General features: G+C 48.6%; 11 protein-coding genes across 11 annotated transcripts; 5 read left to right on the top strand and 6 right to left on the bottom strand.

Moving 5' to 3' along the window:
• Positions 1-1,487: 1,487 nt before the first annotated feature.
• Positions 1,488-3,201, top strand: N7477_001974 (alpha-amylase; the record flags this gene model as incomplete). Its single annotated transcript, XM_056963637.1, has 2 exons — positions 1,488-2,498; positions 2,557-3,201. 2 exons carry the CDS (start codon positions 1,488-1,490, stop codon positions 3,199-3,201), a joined length of 1,656 nt encoding a protein of 551 aa, XP_056826556.1.
• A 629-nt stretch (positions 3,202-3,830) lies between these two features.
• N7477_001973 (alpha-amylase) lies at positions 3,831-5,965 on the top strand (the record flags this gene model as incomplete). The annotated part of the gene is made up of 8 exons (XM_056963636.1): positions 3,831-3,900; positions 3,963-4,370; positions 4,429-5,024; positions 5,078-5,101; positions 5,179-5,199; positions 5,271-5,493; positions 5,551-5,837; positions 5,891-5,965. 8 exons carry the CDS (start codon positions 3,831-3,833, stop codon positions 5,963-5,965), a joined length of 1,704 nt encoding a protein of 567 aa, XP_056826555.1.
• A 1,635-nt stretch (positions 5,966-7,600) lies between these two features.
• Positions 7,601-8,451, top strand: N7477_001972 (GPI anchored serine-threonine rich family protein; the record flags this gene model as incomplete). Its single annotated transcript, XM_056963635.1, has 3 exons — positions 7,601-7,652; positions 7,707-7,977; positions 8,037-8,451. 3 exons carry the CDS (start codon positions 7,601-7,603, stop codon positions 8,449-8,451), a joined length of 738 nt encoding a protein of 245 aa, XP_056826554.1.
• Positions 8,452-9,006: 555 nt separating this feature from the next.
• Positions 9,007-11,077, bottom strand: N7477_001971 (uncharacterized protein; the record flags this gene model as incomplete). The annotated part of the gene is made up of 3 exons (XM_056963634.1): positions 9,007-10,170; positions 10,221-11,005; positions 11,059-11,077. The coding sequence occupies 3 exons, from the start codon at positions 11,075-11,077 to the stop codon at positions 9,007-9,009; spliced, it is 1,968 nt and encodes a 655-aa protein (XP_056826553.1).
• A 786-nt stretch (positions 11,078-11,863) lies between these two features.
• Positions 11,864-12,228, bottom strand: N7477_001970 (uncharacterized protein; the record flags this gene model as incomplete). The annotated part of the gene is made up of 2 exons (XM_056963633.1): positions 11,864-11,970; positions 12,027-12,228. The coding sequence occupies 2 exons, from the start codon at positions 12,226-12,228 to the stop codon at positions 11,864-11,866; spliced, it is 309 nt and encodes a 102-aa protein (XP_056826552.1).
• Positions 12,229-12,827: 599 nt separating this feature from the next.
• On the top strand, positions 12,828-13,586 carry N7477_001969 (type 1 glutamine amidotransferase domain-containing protein; the record flags this gene model as incomplete). Its single annotated transcript, XM_056963632.1, has 1 exon — positions 12,828-13,586. The coding sequence occupies one exon, from the start codon at positions 12,828-12,830 to the stop codon at positions 13,584-13,586; it is 759 nt and encodes a 252-aa protein (XP_056826551.1).
• A 67-nt stretch (positions 13,587-13,653) lies between these two features.
• Positions 13,654-14,019, bottom strand: N7477_001968 (uncharacterized protein; the record flags this gene model as incomplete). The annotated part of the gene is made up of 1 exon (XM_056963631.1): positions 13,654-14,019. One exon carries the CDS (start codon positions 14,017-14,019, stop codon positions 13,654-13,656), a length of 366 nt encoding a protein of 121 aa, XP_056826550.1.
• A 414-nt stretch (positions 14,020-14,433) lies between these two features.
• Positions 14,434-15,823, bottom strand: N7477_001967 (Pyridoxal phosphate-dependent transferase major region subdomain 1; the record flags this gene model as incomplete). The annotated part of the gene is made up of 3 exons (XM_056963630.1): positions 14,434-15,169; positions 15,229-15,692; positions 15,791-15,823. The coding sequence occupies 3 exons, from the start codon at positions 15,821-15,823 to the stop codon at positions 14,434-14,436; spliced, it is 1,233 nt and encodes a 410-aa protein (XP_056826549.1).
• Positions 15,824-16,778: 955 nt separating this feature from the next.
• On the top strand, positions 16,779-17,307 carry N7477_001966 (L-rhamnose mutarotase; the record flags this gene model as incomplete). The annotated part of the gene is made up of 2 exons (XM_056963629.1): positions 16,779-16,908; positions 17,018-17,307. 2 exons carry the CDS (start codon positions 16,779-16,781, stop codon positions 17,305-17,307), a joined length of 420 nt encoding a protein of 139 aa, XP_056826548.1.
• A 588-nt stretch (positions 17,308-17,895) lies between these two features.
• On the bottom strand, positions 17,896-18,825 carry N7477_001965 (uncharacterized protein; the record flags this gene model as incomplete). The annotated part of the gene is made up of 1 exon (XM_056963628.1): positions 17,896-18,825. One exon carries the CDS (start codon positions 18,823-18,825, stop codon positions 17,896-17,898), a length of 930 nt encoding a protein of 309 aa, XP_056826547.1.
• A 1,175-nt stretch (positions 18,826-20,000) lies between these two features.
• Positions 20,001-22,603, bottom strand: N7477_001964 (fungal specific transcription factor domain-containing protein; the record flags this gene model as incomplete). The annotated part of the gene is made up of 3 exons (XM_056963627.1): positions 20,001-20,159; positions 20,225-22,305; positions 22,546-22,603. The coding sequence occupies 3 exons, from the start codon at positions 22,601-22,603 to the stop codon at positions 20,001-20,003; spliced, it is 2,298 nt and encodes a 765-aa protein (XP_056826546.1).
• Between the last annotated feature and the right edge of the window lie 26 nt (positions 22,604-22,629).

Genomic DNA, 22,629 nt, shown 5'->3' with positions numbered 1-22,629 from the left:
CCACGTCGATCCATTGGACTCAAATGAGCGGAACTGCCAGCGGTCCAAAGCCACCCGGTCATGGTGCTGACTGGGATCCTCGCTCGTCGTGGGCTTTTTATTGGCCTTGATAACCACGTCACCCTAATCACACCCTCTTATCATGCCTACTGCAGGTGCTCATTTGCTATTCTCACAACGAACTAAATCTCTCCATTATGGCCATTTCTCGTATAAAGACGTGGTTTCTCGTGTAGAATTGCCTGGAGTGATTTCCATTTTTTTCTCAGGATCTGAATCACGCCAAGATCGGACCCGTGGATCGGACATGATGTAATTCTGGTTGATACTGTGTTGTTGACTAAACAGTCGCGCTTGCGGGTACGTACCAATGTCTCGGAATTGTCACCGAGCCCCAACTGACCTGGTATTCAGGAACTCCGTTCTCCGTACAGTACTGTCTGACAGCGTAGAATCAGGGCAGAGGTACTCGGGCATCCGGGCCCTATATTTAGTGTGCTGTCTCTGGTTGGGTGAGATGTGGAAATGAGAGCGAGACCTCTCCCCACGACACCCCTGCCAGCGAGCCAAGTTGTCTCGGACAATTTCTCCTTTTGAATTGGGAAAGCAGGTACCGCCCAGATTGTAGGAAATAGAACAGTTTTTCGGTTAATTCTGGGACTGGTCGGGTGGCCGCGTGGAAACCCCCCACGCAATATTGCTGAGATGGGGTTCAGGAGGGTCTCAGTTCAGACATTCGAGAAGGCTTCTGTCGCAGAAAGTAAAGTGTACATTGCCAACTCCGAGCGAGTCTCCAAGTCAGAAATCCGCAATGCATTCTGTCCTAAAAGCATATTAGATCACACTAGACCCAGCCTATTTTCCCGCGTTTATCCACTGTTCTTCAACCCTAGCAGTCCACCAGGAACTGTTCACACACACCTTGGGCACTAACGCCTAGGCCTTGAAAAATTTCCAGTTCAGCTGTAGGCTACCTATCTACCCTTAGATAATCCTACGCAAAAGATCCATCGACTTTTGTCGCCCCTACTCTCTTATCGAGATATCGTCATGACTCGAAGGATGAACCAACTCTGGATTAGCTCTACGTTATCTCATTGCCCAGGTCACACACATACACACACACAGACACAGAAAGCGGGAAAATTGCATAGTCCGGTCGAGCGCTAGCCTCGAACTAGTGCGATATGGAAGCACTACCAAGGCGCGGGGCTGAGGTTTTCCCCTTGCACAGGCTCTTCCCCATTTCTTCACCACGACTTTGGTTCTAATCGTCTGGGATGGGATGGATTCCCTCTACTCTCTCTTTGCCTGAACCCCCCGCACTCGTTTATCACCTCTTTCTAGCCTAGATTCACTCATTACTTGGCTCATTCGTTTATACTCAATCACTATCATTCCCTTGCCCTCGCCTTCGGGCTCAATTTCGCGCCTGTTCTATCCCTTTCCGACTTTCTCAGCCTGGCACGCGCCTTTCATGCGCCAAAATGTTATCACCACGGAATCTATGCCGTTGGACACAGCTCTTTCTGTCTTTGAGCCTTTTCCGTTCGGCTTTGGCTGCAACTACGGATGAATGGAAATCAAGAATTGTCTATCAAACCATGACAGATCGTTTCGCACGCACAGACGGCTCAACGACTTACCCATGCAACACCACTGCAGGCCTTTATTGCGGCGGAACATGGAGAGGTACAATCAATCACCTTGACTATATTCAAGGCATGGGGTTCGACGCTGTGATGATATCTCCCATCATCGAGAACCTCTCCGGTCACGTTTACTACGGTGAGGCCTACCATGGGTACTGGCCACTGGATCTATATCAGCTCAACCCGAAGTTCGGTACGAAACAAGACTTACTCGATCTGACTGATGCTGTTCATGAGCGAGGAATGTACCTGCTGATGGATACGGTCATCAACAACATGGCCTACATGACCAATGGAAGCAAACCGGCTACCAACATCGACTATTCAATCTTCAACCCCTTCAACAATGCTGATTACTTCCATCCGTACTGTAAGATCAGCAATTGGGAAAACTTTACCAACGCGCAACTTTGTCAAACTGGAGACAATTATGTCGCTCTTCCCGATTTGTACACTGAGCACGAGGTCGTACAAAAGACTCTGATCGACTGGGCTGCGGACGTCATGAAGACTTATTCCGTCGACGGGCTTCGTATCGATGCGGCCAAGCACGTCAGTCCCGGCTTCTTGAAAAACTTCGTCGACTCGAGCAATGCATTCATGACTGGGGAAGTTCTTCAATCAGAAGTCGACATCATCTGCAACTACCAAGAGAATTACATTGGGAGCATGCCAAACTATCCCGTCTACTATGCAATGTTGACTGCCTTCACGAACGGAAACATTAGCGAGCTCGCGTTGACGGTAGAACAGATGAAGGCTGCCTGTCCAGATGTGACATCTCTCGTCTCCTTCTCTGAGAACCATGATGTCGAACGCATCGCTAGTTTCGACGACGATATCTCGGTAGGTCAACCTGCCAACCCATCACCCGACCGTCCAATGACTAACATGCAACGTCCAGCTTGCCAAAAACATCCTTGCCTTTACCATTCTTTTTGACGGCGTCCCCATGATTTATGAGGGTCAGGAGCAGCATCTCAAGGGGTCCGGCACCCCAGAGAACCGTCAAGCCATATGGCTTTCCAATTATAATACCGACGCTGTGCTTTATCAACATATCAAAAAACTCAACACGATTCGTAAACACGCGAACAAACTCGATAATCAATACGTGACGACTGAGTCGCGATCGGTCTTCGTGGGCAGCAGTGAGATCGCTTTCGTCAAGGGCACCGAGGGCCTCCAAGTCATGACACTCCTCAACAATCAAGGCTCACAAGGCGGTGCATACAGGCTTACCTTGCCGTTCAGCTACAATGCCGGCACGGAGGTGACTGAAATCTTGACATGCAATAACTACACGCTCGACAACCAGGGAGAACTCACCGTCGATATGGATAAGGGTGAGCCACGGGTCTTCTATCCGACCCAATACATGGAAGGTAGTGGTCTTTGTGGCTGGTCAGCAGCCAACGTCACTCTGGTGGCTATCAGGACGGGCACGACTTCCACTTCGCTTGGAGTCGTTGGCAGTGGAAACCCCGGTCGCGTCGCATGTGTCGCTCTCGTGCTGGCAATCACGACAGGCCTGATGATGATGTTCTGAGTGCGCGGAGAATAATATTTGTCTTTTTTTTCTTTTTTTCAAAACCCATTGGAGATATTGAAATCCATTGGAGAAGTATTGGGAGGGCGTTCACGATTCAATTCTCTGTTTATATATATCCCTTGATGTACGATATTTATCCACCCTTTCACGGTCGCGCATGCGCCGTCTTCGATCCTGTCATTTTCTTGAGATGGGATGTCTGCACATGATGACCTGATTGCGATGGAGTTTTTTGGCTTATAATTTTATTTTGGGGGCGAAAATTGCCCACGATCACATACAAGCATTGATCGTCGACTGTCTTTTGAAATGGATCATCTAAAGTGCTTAGCCAAATCTTCCCCGAATCAGCGTCCGATTGTTCCTATACAGAACCAGGGCAAGGTATCGTAATTTACGGTACCTTGAAAATAGAAAAGTTGGAAGTTTGCGCGCCCCACAGGTCAAGTCTCACTCACGCTGGGCCAGGAACAGTCGGGTCCATGGGTACACTAGAGTCCATTGTCAACGCAACTAGGGAGTATTGGAAGCGGTGTCGTTTTGCCGCTTACCTGAAGTTCGGGGTATTCGAGCATGTTACTCCCCTTTTCGAGGCATGTTTTCCGTGCCTTAATCACCATATCAACATGGTGTCGTTCTTCTCATGTTTCAGTGGATCCCGCCGGCGGGAAAGACAGATTCTGGCAAAGAGAGAAGGTGTGTTCCCAAGAACAGACCGCTCCACTTTCCATCCGCTAACATTGGGCTATCTTGTTCAGAAGCAGCACAAAATCTTGATCAGCTACCATCATGGACAGCCCCAGATAATAAATTAATCTTGCAAGCGTTTGAATGGCATGTACCTGCCGATCATCGCCATTGGCTTCGTTTGAAAGCTGCATTGCCAGAATGGAAATCTATTGGCGTGGATCAGATCTGGATTCCCCCAGGCTGCAAGGGCATGGACCCTCGTGGCAATGGGTATGACATTTATGATCTATTTGATCTTGGGGAGTTCGATCAACAGGGAGCCATCTCGACCAAGTGGGGCACTCGCAAGGAACTCGAAGAGTTGATACGCCAAGCACATGATCTGGGGATTGGTGTGATTTGGGACGCTGTGCTCAACCACAAGGCCGGAGCAGAATATTCGGAATCATTCAATGCGGTGGCAGTGGACCCGAAGCGTATGTTTCGTTCCGCACCTGTTTGGTCGTCTGGACTCTACTAAAGCGAATCTGACAGAACGAAACAAAGAGATCTCGAAACTTTTGGAGATCCATGGCTGGACAGGCTTCGATTTCCCCGGCCGCGGGGAAATGTACAGTGCCATGAAGTACCACTGGCAACATTTCAGTGGCGTCGACTGGGATGACAAGGGTAAAAAGCAACAGATTTACAAAATCCTGGGGCCCAACAAGGATTGGGCACCAGATGTTTCTGACGAGATTGGCAATTACGATTACCTGATGTTCGCTGATCTTGACCATTCCCACCCAGATGTTCGCGAGGATTTATTATATTGGGGAACCTGGATCACGAACTCCCTTTCTCTCAGCGGGATGAGACTGGATGCCGCCAAGCACTTCTCGATGCGATTTCAAAAAGCATTTGTCGAGCACGTCAGGAAGACCGCCAACCCGAACTTTGTGGTGCTGAGCGAATACTGGACGGGAGATTTATCGGCTATTCACGACTACCTGGAAAAGGTGGACTACCAGACTTTGGCATACGATGTGCCTCTGTTGATTAAGTTTTCTGAACTTTCGCATACTCGGAGTCCAGACCTCCGCGGGATTTTCGATGGTACATTGGTACAGACCACGCCAGATAACGCCGTAGTAAGTTTCCCCGACCAGCTGAAATTTGACTGACGAAGGCTGACGTGTTCCAGACATTTGTTGCCAACCATGATACGGTAAGCTCTCGAGGCGGAGGCTGATCCAAGTCACTGTGACTTTGGCTATTGCGCCAACTTACTAACTTGTGTGACAGCAAGTAGGGCAAATGCTGGAGGTAAGCGGAACGTGCTTGTGTGACCCTTGAGTGGTTACTTTGTAGATTGGACCAAGCTAATGATGCATCAGACCCCCGTCGCCTCATCATTCAAACTCCTCGCCTATGCACTGATCCTCCTTCGAAAAGGGGGTCAACCTTGTATTTTCTACGGAGACGTATACGGGATCCGAGCCAATGTCGAGGTGCCAATGACACCAGCGTGTGATGGGAAGCTCCCCATCCTGAGCCAAGCACGGAGGCGATACGCATATGGCGAACAGGAAGATTACTTTGACCAAGCAAATTGCATTGGTCCGTCTCCCTTATCACCCCTTTTCTCCGCATAAATCATCTCTGACCGAGTTATAGGGTTCGTCCGCTACGGCAATGCCTATCACCCCGGACTCGCGTGTGTTCTCAGCAGTGGTGGCCCTAGCAAGAAGCGCATGTTTATTGGTCGACAGTATGCGAGTACAGAGTGGGTTGATATCCTGGGGTATCATGACACCGCTGTTCATATCGATAAAAGGGGCTATGGTAATTTCCCCGTCAAGGCCGTGAGTGTTAGTGTATGGGTTAGCGCGGTCGCCGTCGAGCAAGATAACCTCCAAAGGGACTTGTATGTGGAAAACCTCCCCCCCTCCTCAAAGTGGTTGGTGAGCTCAAGCTGACTTTGGGCCACAGCAACATAAACATTTACGATTACTAGTATAGGACGACAGCTGAACACCGTGGACATGTTGGAAAACGGACGGCAAACCCCGGGGTGGGCGAGGTTCACTGAAGGTACCTACGTAAGCATCCGCGAGTACCGCGTACAAAGGCGTTTCATTAAGTTACTCGCCAAATTAGTTCCGTCTCTAGAACGAGCTCGTATTGAGAGGAAAAAATAAAAAAGGAAAAGAAAAGAAAAATCAACCTGTCCGTCTCACATCGGGAAAACAGGTGAAAATTCCTCACCGGTCAGTAATTTGCAGATACCGAGACGCAAGGGCTCGATGCGGGAGTCCCGGCCCAGGTCTGAGACACCCGAAGACACCGAGTGGACACCTCCGTCCATCCCCGTCTGCGCCCATGGATGTCTCATAATCGGCGTGATAGATCCACTCTCGCTTCCCTCTCCTCGTCGATTTCAATTACTAATGATGTCTTTCCCAATTGCCTTCGAAGCCGAGTTCCGTATGGGAATGCATGCCAAGCTTGTCAAAGTTCTTTCCTTGTTCTCTTTTTCCTTTTTTTTTTTACCATCAAAAGAGTAGGAAATCTATTCTTCTTGTAACATTACCGCAAGCCATGAAAACCTAGGAAGACTCGGTGGCTGACCGATCGATTGCGCCATGACCTCGCGTATCCACGCAGACCGCTTGGCCCGTACATCGGCACTCGGGTGATCTTCCAGATATACCAAGAGCGTTTGTATGCTATGCTATGCTATGCTATGCTATGCTGGGACTGCATCTGCGGCGTGTACAGTCGAGGTGAATGGAATCATCCAAAGCGTATAGAGAATTTCGGCATCATGTCTCGGTCCCTGGGTATTGAGTTTACCAGACTGAAACAAAAGATATTGCCCGGGTCTCTCGTGCTTCGGATCGGGATGTCTCATTGGTGCCGATTTTTCCTTATCCACGAGTCTTGGCAGGTTCGTAAAGAGTTCTCGTATCAGACAGGGATCCACGACTGCGAGTCATCTGAGGTCTGTGCCTGTCGATGAAGGTGCTAGTAATCCAAAGGACGATCAAGTGCAAATCACCTATTTTGTAATTTTGCACTTTTGCAAAAAACCGGGTAAAAGACGAGAGTGGCTTGAGCTAGAGGCTTATCGTGGGACTACAGGCCGCTTCTACATTCAAGACTAGCGCCTTTTGATGCCAAGATGTCTAGTGACTTAGCTTGGCCAGGGTCTTTATCGGCCCAATCGGTGTAGCCTGAAAGAGATCTGCCACCGGGGCGTCGGATGATTCCAGAGTTCAGGTCTGCGAAGGGATCCTCTACGCTGCTGAGCTATACTTGGGATAAGTGTTACAAATGTGAATCCAAGTGGCACTGGTAATGAAACTAGCTTGACAATTCTGCCCAAGACCATGGTAGCTTTTCCCAGCTCCATATCGACTAGAGACATCACAATCCCAAAGAAGTAATTCAGGAAGAAATCTTTCACCGCAGTGCCCTAATTCACACTTTCTGACATCCTGCATAGCAAACGTGCTGGTCCGCATCTGAATCTATTTTCAGCCTTGTGGTTCGTATTGTATGCCGCGGTTCTCTTGTATCTACTTAATGCCACAACTCGCCCTAAACCCGTTACCTTTTCCCCTTCCAAGCTTTTTTTGTGAAGACATTCCTAGGTTCTAAGATCTAAAAAGTCTCTCGTTCAATACTCTCTACATTACACTCGTTCCAAATCCTGTGATTCACTATGCGTCTCTCGCTTGCCCTTTCCGTGGTGCCTCTGGCCCTATCTGTTGGAGGTAACCACTTTTCCAGTTCTATGATAAAGCAAATTTGATACTGATACTTTGCAGCTCTGAAGGTGACAGAGCCCGAGGAAGGCGCAGTCGTCAGCGCCTCCAGCTCTCTGGTTGTAAAGTGGACTTCTGTTGAGTATGTCATCTTGCAGCCCAACACATGCATGTTGAAGCCGACTAAAAAAAAACACAACAGCACCGATGCCTCGAGCTTCAACATTTACCTTGTCAACAATGCCGTCTACCCTCCCGTCAACAAGAAGCTCGCCTCCGACGTAAAGACCTCTTCCGATTCCTACACCGTCGACAGCCTCGATGCTGCTGCCGGGTATGTCTCCACAAATCCAAAGCCTCAAGACCATACATTGTCTAACTTGACCAAAACAGCCACGGCTACCAGATCGACCTGCAATCCAGCTCGACCCAGAACACCGGCATCCTCGCTCAGTCCGACCAGTTCAATGTGACTGGCTCCGCCAGCTCTTCCAGCAGCAGCACTTTCACTTCCACCTCCACCTCTACTTCTACCTCTACCATGGGCTCGACCACCGGTACCATGACCACCACCACCACCTCTACCGGAACCTCCACCGGCACCTCCACCGGAACTTCTGGTATGAGCACCACTGCATCTAGCACCACCGCTAGCGGTACTAGTACCATTAGCGGATCTTCTACAAGCATGACCGCTAACGGAACGTCCGCAGCTCCTACCGCTTCCACCGGTGCTGGTGTCGCCAACGTCGTGAACCCCATTGTCGCTGCTGGCATGTTCGCTGGTGCCATTGCTTTCGCTCTGTAGATAGTTCTCGGGAGCTGTCAAATCGTGGACGTGATTCGATGCGGTACGACGTGGTTCGTTGATGTCTTAGTTGGATGGGTGGATCAGTTGGTAATATCCCAATTTTCGTTATTGGTTGTGCGTTGTTTTTTGCCTTGGTTATCGTAATAGGGATTATTGCGTTGATGCAAATAAGGTACTCTACATGTCGATTGCTCTTCGGCTGTTTTTAAAGAGAAAATAGAGAGAGGATGTACTTTTAATGAAAGTGACTTATGCTCGGAATTGTTTTTTTTTTGATAAATCTGCAATTTACTTCTCGATAAGTAAGATGATGATATAGATTTAGGTCTTCCTTTCACTTTTTCCATTTGATTATGCTTCTACGTGAAGGCAGTAGCTATATGGATTGTCAAGTAACATTCATTATAGCTAGGTAACCGAGAAACTTTCCATTGTGTCATTCTTCAAGGACAGTGGGGGTATCTTAAAAATAAGGGGTGGATGTGGGGGACGCGCTGAGTGAAACAAGAAAGAGGAACAAAGATGACAGGAAAAAAGGGCCAATACAGTCACTCAAAGTCTGACCTGGCCGCCATTCAGGCGGTTCCAATCCTTTTGTTCAAACGGCACATAAGTATCGCCCTGAAGCCAGTATAGCCGGTCATGCTTTGAAACCCGTGCGACATCCACGCCTTCAGTGCGAAGGACATGCTTCTGTTGCTTATTGTTACCAGTGGATTGCATCTGCGGCATCACACGCAGGAACAAGGGAGCTGCGAAACGCGGCAGGTTCTTTAGGGTATGCGCCGCGAGACTGTCGAGAATGGCCTGCGAGGGCTCCAGTACGGAACCCGAGGAAGCGCCACTGGAAATTTGCTGATTGAATACAATAGCTGCGCATCCAGCGCGGCCATCGTGATTGGGCAGAGCCACTCCATAAACATTCGCTTCGTGCACTTCGGGATGGGCACCAAGAACCTCGGCGACCTCACTGGTAGACACATTTTCACTCTTCCAGCGGAAAGTGTCACCGAGTCGGTCCGAGAAGAACCAGAGACCATCCTTATCCCAGCGGATCATGTCACCGGTGCGGAAGTAGGCATCGCCCTTCTTGAGAACGTCGCGCACGATCTTACTCTCCGTCGCCTTGTCGTTCTGGAAGTAACCTTGAAAATTGGCACTGGGGTCCGAGGCGTCGATGGCAAACAAGAGCTCACCGGGATCACCTCGAGGAACCTTCTTGCAAAGGCCAGTTGCCGGATCCCGCCACGGCTCCTGTGTTTCATGATCAACATCGACAATCGCAGTTCCACGTCCAATGATGAGATTGCCGAGTGCTCCATTGCGGCCAATTGCACCTGCAGAGAAGTCATTTGACGACTTGTTCCATTGGCCTGAGGTTCCCTCGGTGGCAGCATAGAACTCGGCAATGGTGGTGATGTCGAAACGGTCTTTGAAGCGGTTCCAGATATCTGGGCGGAGTCCGTTTCCAAACGCAATTCGGATCTTGTGCTTCTTGTCCAGGTTCTCCCCAGTGACAGGATCGATCTCGGGCGACACGCCCAGGATGTATCGAAGGGTTTCACCCACATACTGAATGATCGTTGCATCATTGTCACGCGCCTCCTTCATGAAATTTCGTGCAGAGAATTTACGACCCACGATCATGGTTGCCCCGTTCAGCAAGCATGTCACGAATCCCAGGACAGATGCAGATGAGTGGTAAAGAGGCATGCACTGGAACATATTAGAGAGGAAAAGGTGACGATCGATTTTGAAGATCTTACCGTGAAGAAGCGGTCCGAGTGAAGAATATCCAGCCAGTTCCCGATGAATAAACCACCACTCCAGCACTTCTTCCAGCTCACGATTGCGGGTTTCGGCAGACCAGTCGTACCACTTGTGTAGATCAAGATAGCCATATCGCGCGGGAGGAGACTGCCGCGAACCGCATCGTCCTCTCTCACGGGATCCATTTGAAGAATCTGGGCTTCTATATCTGGAGTAAAGAACAAGACATTGACAGAGCCCTTGCCATTGCGGAAGTCCGGAGAAGCAAATGTCTTCAGTTGTTCGGGAGGGAAGCAGTTGCGAATCTCTTCGTCCACAATGAGCAGTTTCGCAGTCGATGTCCGCACAGAATGTGCGAGAGGCTTGCCCGCCAGATTATAATTAATGTACGCAGGAACAGCACCAATGCTCCATAAGCCGAGCGTCAGGAAGAGAAAAGTTGCCGAGTTCATGAAGTCGATAGCCACAATATCCTTCCGACCAACACTATGGACGTTCTTGAACCATGCTCCGTAACGGAGAGCCATGGTATAGGTCTGGTGAAAGGTCCATGAGCGACCATTGTACACAATAAATTCCTGGTCAGCGGTCGCGGGAGACAGAGCAAAGTCTTCGAGGACGTAGAAGAGATTTAAGCGATCATGACGTTCGGCGGCTCGGGAGCGGAGGGACATCTTGACGAGGGATTTGATGAGGCCGACATCGTAGAAGACGGACCATCGCGCGTTTAGGTAGGCCGCTGCTGCCGCGACAGCTGGAAGCCCGACCTTTAAAGGAATATCTAGACGTGGTAGATTAGCGTTCATTTCTCTGTAGTAGTCTGAAAGTACCCACTAGTCAATGGTAGTGGCATCGTGGCTAGCAAGCTTTCAGATGCTGATGCGCAATCAAGGGACGCGGTTATAACTGCGAGGTTGGACAATGAGGCAGCAACACTCCCGTTTGCGGCCAAAAATAAAAGAGAGGAAGGGTGAAGGAGAAGCTCTTCTTTGAAATCCGGCGGTCCGGCAGATCCGATCAATGAATGGGAAAGGGAAATTGCGAGGACCCGTGTCGTAAATGTCCTGGAAAAGGCCGCGCAAGAGGGAAAGGTGGAATGAGGTGGGACTCACGGTGAGCCTCGGCTCGGAGCAATCCATTCTCTCCGCGTGGCAACACTTTTCGTGTTTAATGCATCTAGCCACGATTATGCCTTTACCTTTACATTTCTGGCAGTCTGGCAAAGTAGTTTTTATGATTATGCCTAACTCCCTGTACTGCAAGTACCACATAATTGTTTCCTCGTTCAGCGTTGAGGTGGTCTATGTGGATTGTTATGTTAAGGGGAGCCTAGAAGCTAAGGCCTCTCCAATGTGCTAGGTCGTTAAGGTTCAGAACGTGCATCAGAGGGTCCCAAAAACGAGACTAGATAAGCGCCATCTTGCTACAATTGGCCTCGACATAGTCATCCCACTTTCCCCGGATGATAAATAATCTTGGCTTCGTGATGGAAAACGATGGTCAAGACTGATAGAGTTTCATGATGTATATTTAGACAAGTTTTGGACAGGATACCTTTTAGTGACTTCAAATTTGATAATTTGTGAACATATTAACAATCATTTGATGGGATCGCCGCAGACTAAATACAATTCATAACCTAGTTCAGTTTCTTGCTTCCAACCTTCACAGTACGCCCTTGGCGCCGCTGATAGTCCAAGTACCCATAAGCTCCGATACCGATAACCACGATGACGAGTAAGTTGCCTTCAGAAAACCGTTATTATCATGTCGTTATCAGTATGTTAGAAAGAAGTACTCACTAGCGATAAACTTGCCAACTCCACCCGCTGCTTCCAGCGTACCCTTCACAGTATTCAGGGCCATCTTAATGATATCGATGAAGAAGCCGAAGAAAGCATGGATGATCCCATATACTCCATCGAATACGCCCTTGAACGAAGAGAAGATGACCTCGAAGATTGAGGTGATGAGATCCTTGATGGAAGTGATGATTGACGACATTTTTGCGCGTGGGCAGTCCGGGTATTCGAAAATGAAATTTGGTGTTATTGAGCACTAATCAAAGGTCGCGACGCGTAGTTCTTGCGTTGGAGACACAGATAGGGGGAAGATGCGAGGGTGGAATGTATATGACGGGATGGGAGCCCCAAGGGATAAATAAAGGCACCAGGCCTGATGACGATGCGCATACCATGTCAGGTTCCAAGCTTATGAAAATAACGTAGATCTTCGAATTTCAAGCAAGTTAAGGCGAAACTATGGCTTTCTTGATTTTATTTTGTGCCTCTTCTGTAGCCACTGGTCGCGTGGCTGTTAATGACGTGATGCACCGCCGAACGCTAAGAAATTATCACTACGAGGTGTCCAAGTCTACAACTTCCAGAACAGAGCTGGGATATGACTCTTTTGCCACTGAATTGCGATAGCAAGAAGTGGTGTTGGATTTGGTACGTCATCCGGGCGTCACGTTTTGGTAAGTAAACGGGCCGCAGAAACGGGGTTCAATTCAGTTCATTGGGCCGAATGCGGTATATAATACTACCGCTCATCTATCAAGCTCATTCTGTTAAAACACTTTCAGTTCCAAATACATACTTACAATGCCGTCCAAAAAAGTCCTCATCATCCTGAGCGATGCCAATTCCTTCCCTCTGAAAAAGACCAGCGGACCAGATGCTGGCAAAGTTGTCGACCAGCCCTCGGGATTCTTCCTCCAAGAGCTGGCAAAGCCATTGCAAAAGATCCTAGACGCCGGGCATGAAGTTACCTTTGCCTCGCCCAAAGGAAACGAGCCCACCTCAGACCCCAGCAGCGAGTACCTGATCGCATACGCCGGCAATTTCTACGAGCGTCGACGCGAGAAGGAGCTTATTGAGAAAATGAAGAAGACCAATGGGTTCGACCACCCGCGACCTTTCAGTTCCTTTGACGAGGACGAATTAGCGACCTTTGCTGGAGTCTTCATTCCTGGAGGACATGCACCACTGGCGGATTTGGGCGATGATCCGAACCTGGGCAAGATTCTGCGATTCTTCAATAAAGAGAACAAGCCAACTGCTGCTATCTGCCATGGGCCTTATGCCCTGCTGAGCACGATGAAGGCGGGTGATGGTTCATTCGTCTACAAAGGGTACGAGATAACGTCTTGGAGTGACGCCGAGGAGAAATTCATGGAGACTTTATTGGGAGGAGAGGTTGAGAAAGTCGAGTCGGCATTGAGGGATCAGGGAGCAGTCATGGTCGAAGGTGCTTCAGAGAAGATGGGAGGCACAACTCTTCACCGGGAATTGCTTACAGGTGGTAATCCTTTGGCGGCAAATGCTTTGGGCGATCGGTTCTTGAAGATGCTCAGTGCATAGTTCAAATTGTACAATGAATTAAAAATGGGAGATAACATAATCCTCAATTGCACTTAATGTTCACACTTTATTTGACATGACTTCTAGCTTTCTGAGAATTTGCTTTCGCTGATTCATCGGCACGCTCTTTCTTCTCCTGAGTCTTCCCTTGAGCTTCGTGCTCTGATTGATTTGACTGACTCGAGTCCTTCTGCTTCACTTGCTCTGGTCCAGGATGCTCCAACTCACGACTTCGTTGATTCACACCTTGAGAGGTTGGATCCTGGCCACGAGGGTCGCCCTCACCATCGCCGTAGCCAGTGGTCGAGTATGGAAGGCGCGTGGTCGCTAGGTTTGTTCGGAGCGGGTTGAGTCTCACGCGACAGGACGGGGAAGACAATGAGCGGCTGGGCTGAGTCTTGAGAGCCCGCAGGCAAATTCGATGATTGGGCATTATTTGTAGGCTTTGCAGGTTGAATATGAGAGTGTGGTTCTGGAAAGACTGGCTCGTGGATTTTCTTATAGAGCTCCGACCTCGTCGGTTAATGACGTGACCTGAACCTGATTTACTGAGTGGAATTTAAGATCGCTCCCGATCGAGGACCTCGATGAAGCGGCAGATCATGATTACCTCATGATGTCGCACATCCTTGTAGAGCAAGTTTACTCGAAATCTTCTCTGGCTTTTTGGTCCATGGGTCACTAGATAGCCTCTGCTGTGATGATTACTGGACATCTTATCTGGAACCTTTAGGATTGCCGCGCACATGACCTTGGAGGGTTTTTGTTAATCTAGATTCTAATATAAGGCTGGTAACAAATAGAATTCCTCACATCCTGAGTTCCTGCCTCATACTTTGTGCCGTCACTATTGCGGTACCTTGGCCTTCTTTCGCGATGGAACATCCTCGTACTCATCCTCCATGAAGATCTGCAAGGCTTCCAACCCCTTCTCAAGTACCTCGGTTTCACAAACGTATCCAATACGAACGTAGCCTGGAAACTCTTCTCCGCCTCCAAAGCACAAGCTGCCTGGGACAAGCATCACCCCCGTGCGCTCATGAAGCATCTCGCAGAAAGCAACATCATCAATTGGCTTCCCCATTTTCGTAAAACGAATAAAGGCTGTTGTGCCAGCCCGCGGCTTCACCCATTCACAGGCCCAGCGGTGTGCTTCAATGAACTTCTCCAAAATCGCAAGATTAGTTCGCGCCAGTTCAATATTCCGCTTCAACAAATTGTGAATGCATTCAGGCGCCAAAGCAAAGCTGGCAATGGCGTCGTCGATCTGACCGACGGAAATAGTAGTGTAATCACGGGAGCTAGCGCATTCTTCGAGGAACGACTTGCTCCGGGTTGCGATCCAGCCTACGCGAAGGCCGGCCAAGCTGTATGCCTTGGATATCGACCCTGTTACTACGGTGTTCTCGTAGCAGAAGGATAGGAGGGATGGAGGGAATTGAGGGTCCGCAGGGCTGATATTGTGGAAGAGAGGTCTGTATACTTCGTCGGCGAAGAGCGTAAGGGAGGATTCGCGGGCAAGGTCGACTAGTTCTTGAAGTGTGTCGCGAGGGATGATGGCTCCGGTAGGGTTCTGAGGGTTACTGCAGCAAAAATATGGTTAGAAAAGCTCAGTTGCGACTCCAAATGTACTTCAACCCACTTGATAATAACTAATTTGGTGTTCGGGCGAATCATTCCCTTGAGCTCCTCAATATCCAGCTGCCAGCCATTGGACTCCTTGGACTTCCAGAGACTGACCTCCGCGCCCAAAGAGGCGGGCACGGAATAAAGCTGTTGGTAAGTGGGGTAGTGGCAGATAACATGATCTCCCGGTCCGCACAGGGTATACAACGCCAAGAAGTTGGCCTGGATAGCTCCCGCTGCAATCAAGATATTGTCCTTTGGCAGAGGACTAGGAGCCTTCGCAGAATATAGGTTGGCCAAAGTCTGTCGAAGATTATCGGAGCCACGAATTGCACCATAGGTAAGCTTGGTGGACTGAAGCTGGCCCAAGGGATCCGTGGTCTTGTCTTCGGATAGTTCTCGAAGGTCGTCGATGGAAATGGACGCGGCGCAGGTCTCGGCGGTATTGTACTTGGCGGTGAGCTCGTACTTGTCCATCCACTAGATTCTCATAAGATCGTGCTTTTCTCTTGCGACTAGCCAGGGATCAAGGGGGCTGCTTGACTCATGCGAAATCATGCGAAAACGCGGGGACGTACCTGTTCCACCGCAAAGGTCTCAATTTTCACCATAGTAGCTGGCTCTGGGCTCAATATTGTTGAATTGGTAATCTTTGTAATTGGCAAGGGTCAGCTGGTCATCCTGGTCGACAAGAGAGCCTGTAGAGGGCACAAAGGTCCATGATCGTCTGTCGCTCCAGAACGATTTGCGGAAACCCCACGTCACGTGCGGTCCCCGCATCGAGTGGAGTAGAAGATTCCATGGAAAGTATAGGATAGAAGTTTAGATTTGAGAGGTGCGGGGACGGATTTCATGAAGATTTGGATGTCGGAGGTTGGCATTTGCATGAAGAAAAAAAGCCTGATTGGGCATATGCACTGCACATCCCCAACATTGCATTTCCTTCAACGTCCCAACCATGTCATCTCAGAGATTTCATCTAAGAGATTGAATATCTTCATTTGAGTGGAGCGCCTGGATTATGAATGGTATATATTTCTTTCGAACAGAACGACATGATCTATACATAAATATATGAGGCCCAGCTCCCTGTGATACTGGACCTTTTGCTCAACCCGCATAGCGGAACGTCAGCAACATTCCATTTCAATTTGATAATGCGTAAATTCCACTTTTGATGATTGTCATTTCAGTGGACCAACCCCGCCATATTTGGTGGTGTTTACGAATGACGAACCCCAGTGGTCCGCAAGAACATGGAATCCTGACCCCACTCAAACTTTTGACCGCCCCAATACGTCAACAAACTCGATGCGTCAAGGCATGGAACCTAGCGTGGACAACTCAGTCACGGTAAATTAGCCGTCGGATATTTTCTAGTGGCTATATTAATGAAGTTTCCAAATCCAAGGAAATGGACAAAATTATCGAATCAAATGTGCGGCTGACGACGTGTCGCTTTTGACAATCAGAAAGTGTGTCAAATTACACACCAATTTAAGACGATCAGCAACTTTGGCCAAAAATAACTTGGAAGATTTGAACAGTCCAGAAAGTCTACCAACAATGCAGAGGCCTCGCCGCGTCGCACAAATCATCCATCTTCGGCCTGCGGCTATCGAGGCATATAAGGAATGTCACGCCAAAGTATGGCCCGAGGTGTTACAGCAAATATACGATTGTAACTTACGCAATTGTAAGTCGAAGAAATTGAACTATTTTGGCCAAGCGAATCTAGCAGTACGGTGGCAGATTGTAATACCCAGCACATGCTGATTTGATCCGGTTTCTCAACTCTGAACTAGACTCCATCTTCTTTGATAACGACCGTACACTATTCGCAGTGTTTGAGTACGTTGGGGAAGACTTCAAACTAGACATGGCTAAGATGAAGGCAAACTCGAAGGTGAGAGAGTGGTGGAATATGACAGACGCAATGCAGGTATGGCAGTCTTTCCTACTTTCTAGAGGGGAGAAAGATCGCATTGTATCGATTCTAATCTTCACAAAGGAAAGTTTGATTTTCGGTGCCACAGGCAGTGCAGATGGACCGGGATGGTGGAAAGACCTTGATGAGGTGTTTCACGTCGATTGAGTACATTTCGATTCTCCGGTGGGCTCCGACTAGGCACCCATCTGTGCTGTGAAACTAGCAAGATCAATTTGCAGAATTTGAAACACTTTATTCAAATACGAACATTCAGCTAGGGCACTGGGCTCGCGCACCGGCCTGTTATGCACCATTGCATTATATGCTCACAACAAGTATGATGGAAGGGAGGTAACAGGGCACTGTAAACTGACGAGAATTTTACCTACTTATACGTGCCGTAAGAACTAGGGTTGTGGGGTAGAATTACAACAGGTTGATAAAAGTTCGTCTTGAATCACCACATAGATACAAAAAGTAAGATTCGATAATCATCCCATCATCCATCGACACGAGTCTCCAGATATCAGAGAAGCATACTTCAAGATGAAGTATCTCCTGAGGGCAAGACTGTTGTCATTCAGACCCATTCTACCTCTCTCTCGTACCTAGAAAGAGTACCCCCACCATCGACTGAAGATCTTTTGGACGCCATCATATAGAGGCTGGTCTTGCCTTAGTTGAAGACTTTGAGGTAATGTAAAGGCAAAAGGAGAATTCAATCTTTGCAACCCAGAATTGGACAGAGCTTCCTCATGTCCAAACACCTGTCTGGCTGCTGCAACATTCTCTTTGAGCTCGTGTATAGAGCTGACTCCGGTAATGGTGCTCACTCGAAAGTTGGTTGAGGAGGCAAGCAAAGCTTGTGAGATGGAGAAGCGCAACGACAGCGCGGAGAGGCTCTCCCCTTGAGCTTCCACCCACTGGGCCGCCTGCTGTGCCAGAGCTCGAAGCTCGGTGGGAGCAGGGTGGAAATCTCCCCTGCGAGCCCTGCGGTACACCGCCCGAGCGAAGAAGACCGATCGCCAAGGGACTAGAGTTGCAAATGCAGGATACGCCCTCATTCCGCAAAGCTTGTAGACCTTCATCATCCGATAGCAGACGAGTATTTTGCAGGGTCAACTGTGCCCAGCACTGAACTATATCTAGTGGACGACCATAACACAGGCGAGCTGCCCTGCATAGCATGACAAGAATATCAAGTCGATAGCCTGAGATGCCCACATAACGGATCAATCCTTGCGCGACTAGTTTGTAAAGCACTTCTAGAGCACCTATGACCTCGCCCTCGGTAACGAATTCAACATCGTGACAGAAAACGACATCGAGGTATGAAGTCTGCAATCTCTGCAAAGATCTCCGGACTGAATATTCGACCCAAGTCGGCGAATAATCAAATTCCGTTTCGCTGATTCGCCCGACTTTAGTCATCAGTGTATACTCGCTACGAGAGTACTTCTTAGTGATGTCAGGTTGCGAGAGTGCATCTCCAATAAGCTCTTCCGACGGACCATAATAAGGAGACGTGTCAAAAGCGCGAATTCCAAGCTCAAAAGCTGCTTTGATGATGGATCGGACAGGCAAGCTCCGGGGATCTGGATTGATCTGATCGTTGAATCCGCCTCCTCCCAGGACCAAAGGCGGAATGACATTTGAAAGTTCACAGGTCTTCTCTTCGGCCATATTGAGTGACTGGAGTGGTTGGAGCAAGGAAAAGCAGGAGTGGTACTATTGCGAACAAAGAAGCAACCAAAGATTGAAGGTAGATAATGTGAAGAAAGGGACTGCCTCCGTAGGTTCGGGATATAATTTCAGATATATACTATCACCACACATGCTCTAACAAGAGCAATATCACGATGGAACCGGGTATTGTTCGGAATATTTTCGACTCCCCGGGAATATTATTGAAATGCGTAGCCGAGGTCCCCACAAAAACTGCGCACTACGGTACATGTAATCTATGATAGGCATATCGGACATGTTAATGGAAGACAATATAATCAAAGCAAAGGTGGCTTGCTGTTGCTTTCTAAGGTTCTTTTAGTTTTTAGGGTCCCATTCCAAGCTTGATTTCTCAGGTTTATTGCGTTACGTTTGCCTGTGCCCCGAGGCTCAAATTGATTATTCAAGGTAAAAATTAGCCGTACTTTAATATGCGCGGATAATTTCACAAGGATAAATTTTGACTTTCTATTCGACATCCGGAAATATGCTAACTACTGAATGCTGCCTCTTGGTGCGCAGAGGCTCACGGCAGAAGGCTTGCTGATCCTACTTTCAAAGACTCAAATATAATTTTCGGGGCAGAAATGATTCCAAGCATGACCCGCTATCTCAATTTGATTTCATCTTTAAGTGTGAACCTGTGAAACCTGAATATGTAATGAGATAGCGTTTTTCGGGTGACTCCAATGAGCCAAAGCACATGGATCCAAGCGTAAATACTACTTGCAAAGACCGACGAGCTTGACCTTAAGAAATGGCGGACGAGTAGAGCTTTCAAACTTGCAAGCTACATGAAGCCATCAAGGTCATTGAAAACATGTTTTTAGTTAGATTCCGCTTACACGGGTGACAAGGGGTGAATCAGGTTTCGTCTCATGTTTCCTTACATCTTATTCAAACGTTATACGCTAGATCTAGCGTTTTGGCGATGCTCTTCGTCCTCGCTTCATGAAGCAATTTGTGCAAGTCCAAGTAATGCCCTATCTGAGAATGAGCGATTCCACTTATGGAAGAGCTCTTCCTCGGAAGCCCGAATGGCGATAGGCAACAAGCAAACCATTTTGAACCTCGCCAAGGAAGATGACCAAGGAAGGAGAAGAGTTGAAAGCGCCATACCCCAGCACTTCAAACTATATAAGCAGACCATTTCCATCCAGATTCCAACGGTGCAAAGACAAAATTTCTTGCCTTCGCGCCTGGTATTCTGCTAGGTGCAGAGTACCAATCCCTTTCAGGATATTCAGTGTGCCTCGTAAAGACTTTGCGGAAATTTCTCTGGCTTCAATCAGCTTCAAGACATGCAGCAGAGTAGTGGAAAGGGCAACAGAAGCAAGATGATCGACCTTAAACTAACCTGATATTTCGTATCAAGCGTCACAATACACGACTCATGGGCCCGAATGAATGTTTCGAGACCATTGTAAATTGCACTGCCTGCAGGATTGTCGGTTCTCTCAGCGACTGCGAGAACAGCAAATCCAGCCTGAAGAATGTAAATCCCAAGTAGGTATGGCATAAATGTCAGTTCAGGGTCACACTCGAGAATTTCTTCCATCGCCTGAGAAGTGAGGCTAGTGTAATGGGAAAGCTGGGCCAAACGAGCGCCATGCAGCTTCGATGAATTTGGTTGCAACATGGTGATGGCATCCCATTCACCATAGGTCAGAATAGCCAGCACATTGACTAGAAATGTGCTGTATGATGTGACGACTTGGATTGCGTTGGAATCGCTGTGCTTGTGCAGTAGCGCCGAAGAAGCTTCTGTGGCATCGAGAGCTTGATTACCAGCAGAAAGACAGGACAGGGACCTCACTAGCTGTTGTAACGCACTCTCCACAATTTTCTCAAATGATTCGGATTCAAAGGAGGAATAGCGAGGATTGAGCCGGAGATGATGGAGTTCGACGATATCGCCCAGAACTACCATGCACGGTAGGAAAAACCCAAAGAAACCCATCCCGCTAATTTCAGATGGAGGACCAAATGGGCGCCGTGGAGATTGAGCATCACTGAGGTGGAGTTCCAGGTTTTGCCACTTTTCATCCTCCAAGGGTTGATAAATTTGACACTTGGTATCCAAAATTTGGGGCGGCACGTTGTAACACAAAGCTAGATGTCGATCCATTGCGTAGAGTAACCACCATGTTCTTCTTCGCTCTTCCTTTCGTTCCTCGCGTGAAATCACTTTCCGCCGAGTCAACGATGCACCCTGCTGTACTGGAAGTTGGTCGTCCTTCTCTCGGTTCAGGTCAAGGATCAAGGCCATCATTCTCGCCTTCTCGAACCACATCAAGCATTCGAATTTGAGGTCACTGCCAGAGAGTACTATTCCGCAGAGAATGCAAGTAACGACATGATCTAGGTTGAAGTCGCCATTTATACGATCGTTGTTACCCTTGTGGCGCGAGGTCGAGGCTGAGCGCCAGGTGGCTGTACCAGAGTGAGCAGCATCCGGAAATTCCAAGTTCGAAGCGCATCGAACAGTCCCTGAGGAATTGTAAAGCCTCATAGAATTCACCTCGGGCGCCGCATCACCAAGAAGTTGTATGGTGATTGCAAGTAACTCATCACATATTCTCGCCCTAAGAAAGTTGCGATTGTGAAAGACTTTTTCGTCGCAAGTTTGAGCAGCCACAAAGAGGATCGCCGCAAGTAGCGCGGCGGAGGTTGGGCGAGGCTCTTTAAGTCGCAGGATTGATTCTTTGCGGAAAATGGTAGCCAAATTATATGGAGAGCGGGTCTGGAAACTTGTGAGGCCTTGGTCGTTGAAGAAATAATCAAGCAAGTCGGACGCCTCATATGGCGATATGACATGGCTCACATGAGGTAGTATTGGTCGCAGGATAGTGTAGGGATATACCAAACATGACTCTCTGGAAGATCCTACTGAGCCATCCGATAATTCAACGTATCCGTTCACTGAGTCCTCTCGGGCTGACTTAAGAGAAACGCTTCCGTCTGCCTCACAGATCGAGGACTGGGCCGTTGAATCTTGACGCACGAGGAAATCAGGAAAATTCAGGGGAGAATCCCAAGGTTGAGAACGACCGAAGGTGGCATTTTCTGGGCAAATCTCCACAACTTCGGCCATCTGACTGAATGGATTTGTTGGGAGACTTGAGGGTAGCGAAGCTGCCACGAACGATTCACTCACCCAGGCGGCACTACTCTGCATAGCATTCTGAGAATCTGGCTCGATAGTTGATGCGCCTGATGAGACCCGAGAGACGTCTTGCTGGATAGACGCAAGAGGTGGATCAGAAGCTCCTGGCTGCGTTACTTCTGCAAGCTCAGGGGCAACAAGCTCGCGCGGCCGTTGTCTAGAAGCCCTTCCAGGAGGCCGGCCTCGGGATCTTTGTTTGCGTTCGTACGTACAGGAGCGATAGTAGTCTGTTCGACCAACGCCCTCAGGGTTCGTCGGCAGTAACTTAGCAGCTATTTGAGGAATCGTTGATAATTAACTTCACCCGAATACTTTCATCGTACCTTGACATCGAGTGCTATGTGACATCAAGTAAGCCTCCGAAGTTCAATATTGAAAAAAATCGAGATATAAAAAAAGAGCACCGTTCAAAATAGGCACCAAGCGGGATGAGCGAGGGCGTGCATACCACGGATTATTGCCATCACATCGAGCCCGTGCTGATCTACATTGATCACATGCTCGCTTCGTACGAGGTGGAAAGAGCTTTTTGGTGTGCTCGCTCTGAGAAGCCGGTATTGAGGAGGCCATTTGGTCTCATTCGGAAAATGAGGAAT

This window comes from Penicillium maclennaniae (genome assembly GCF_028827695.1).
Source record: "Penicillium maclennaniae strain IBT 15551 chromosome Unknown utg000002l:1.0-2354659.0:1.0-2356205.0, whole genome shotgun sequence".
In the NCBI taxonomy this organism is placed as follows: domain Eukaryota; kingdom Fungi; phylum Ascomycota; class Eurotiomycetes; order Eurotiales; family Aspergillaceae; genus Penicillium; species Penicillium maclennaniae.
Note: the sequence above shows the minus strand (reverse complement) of the source record. Positions and strands in the feature narration are given on the sequence as shown.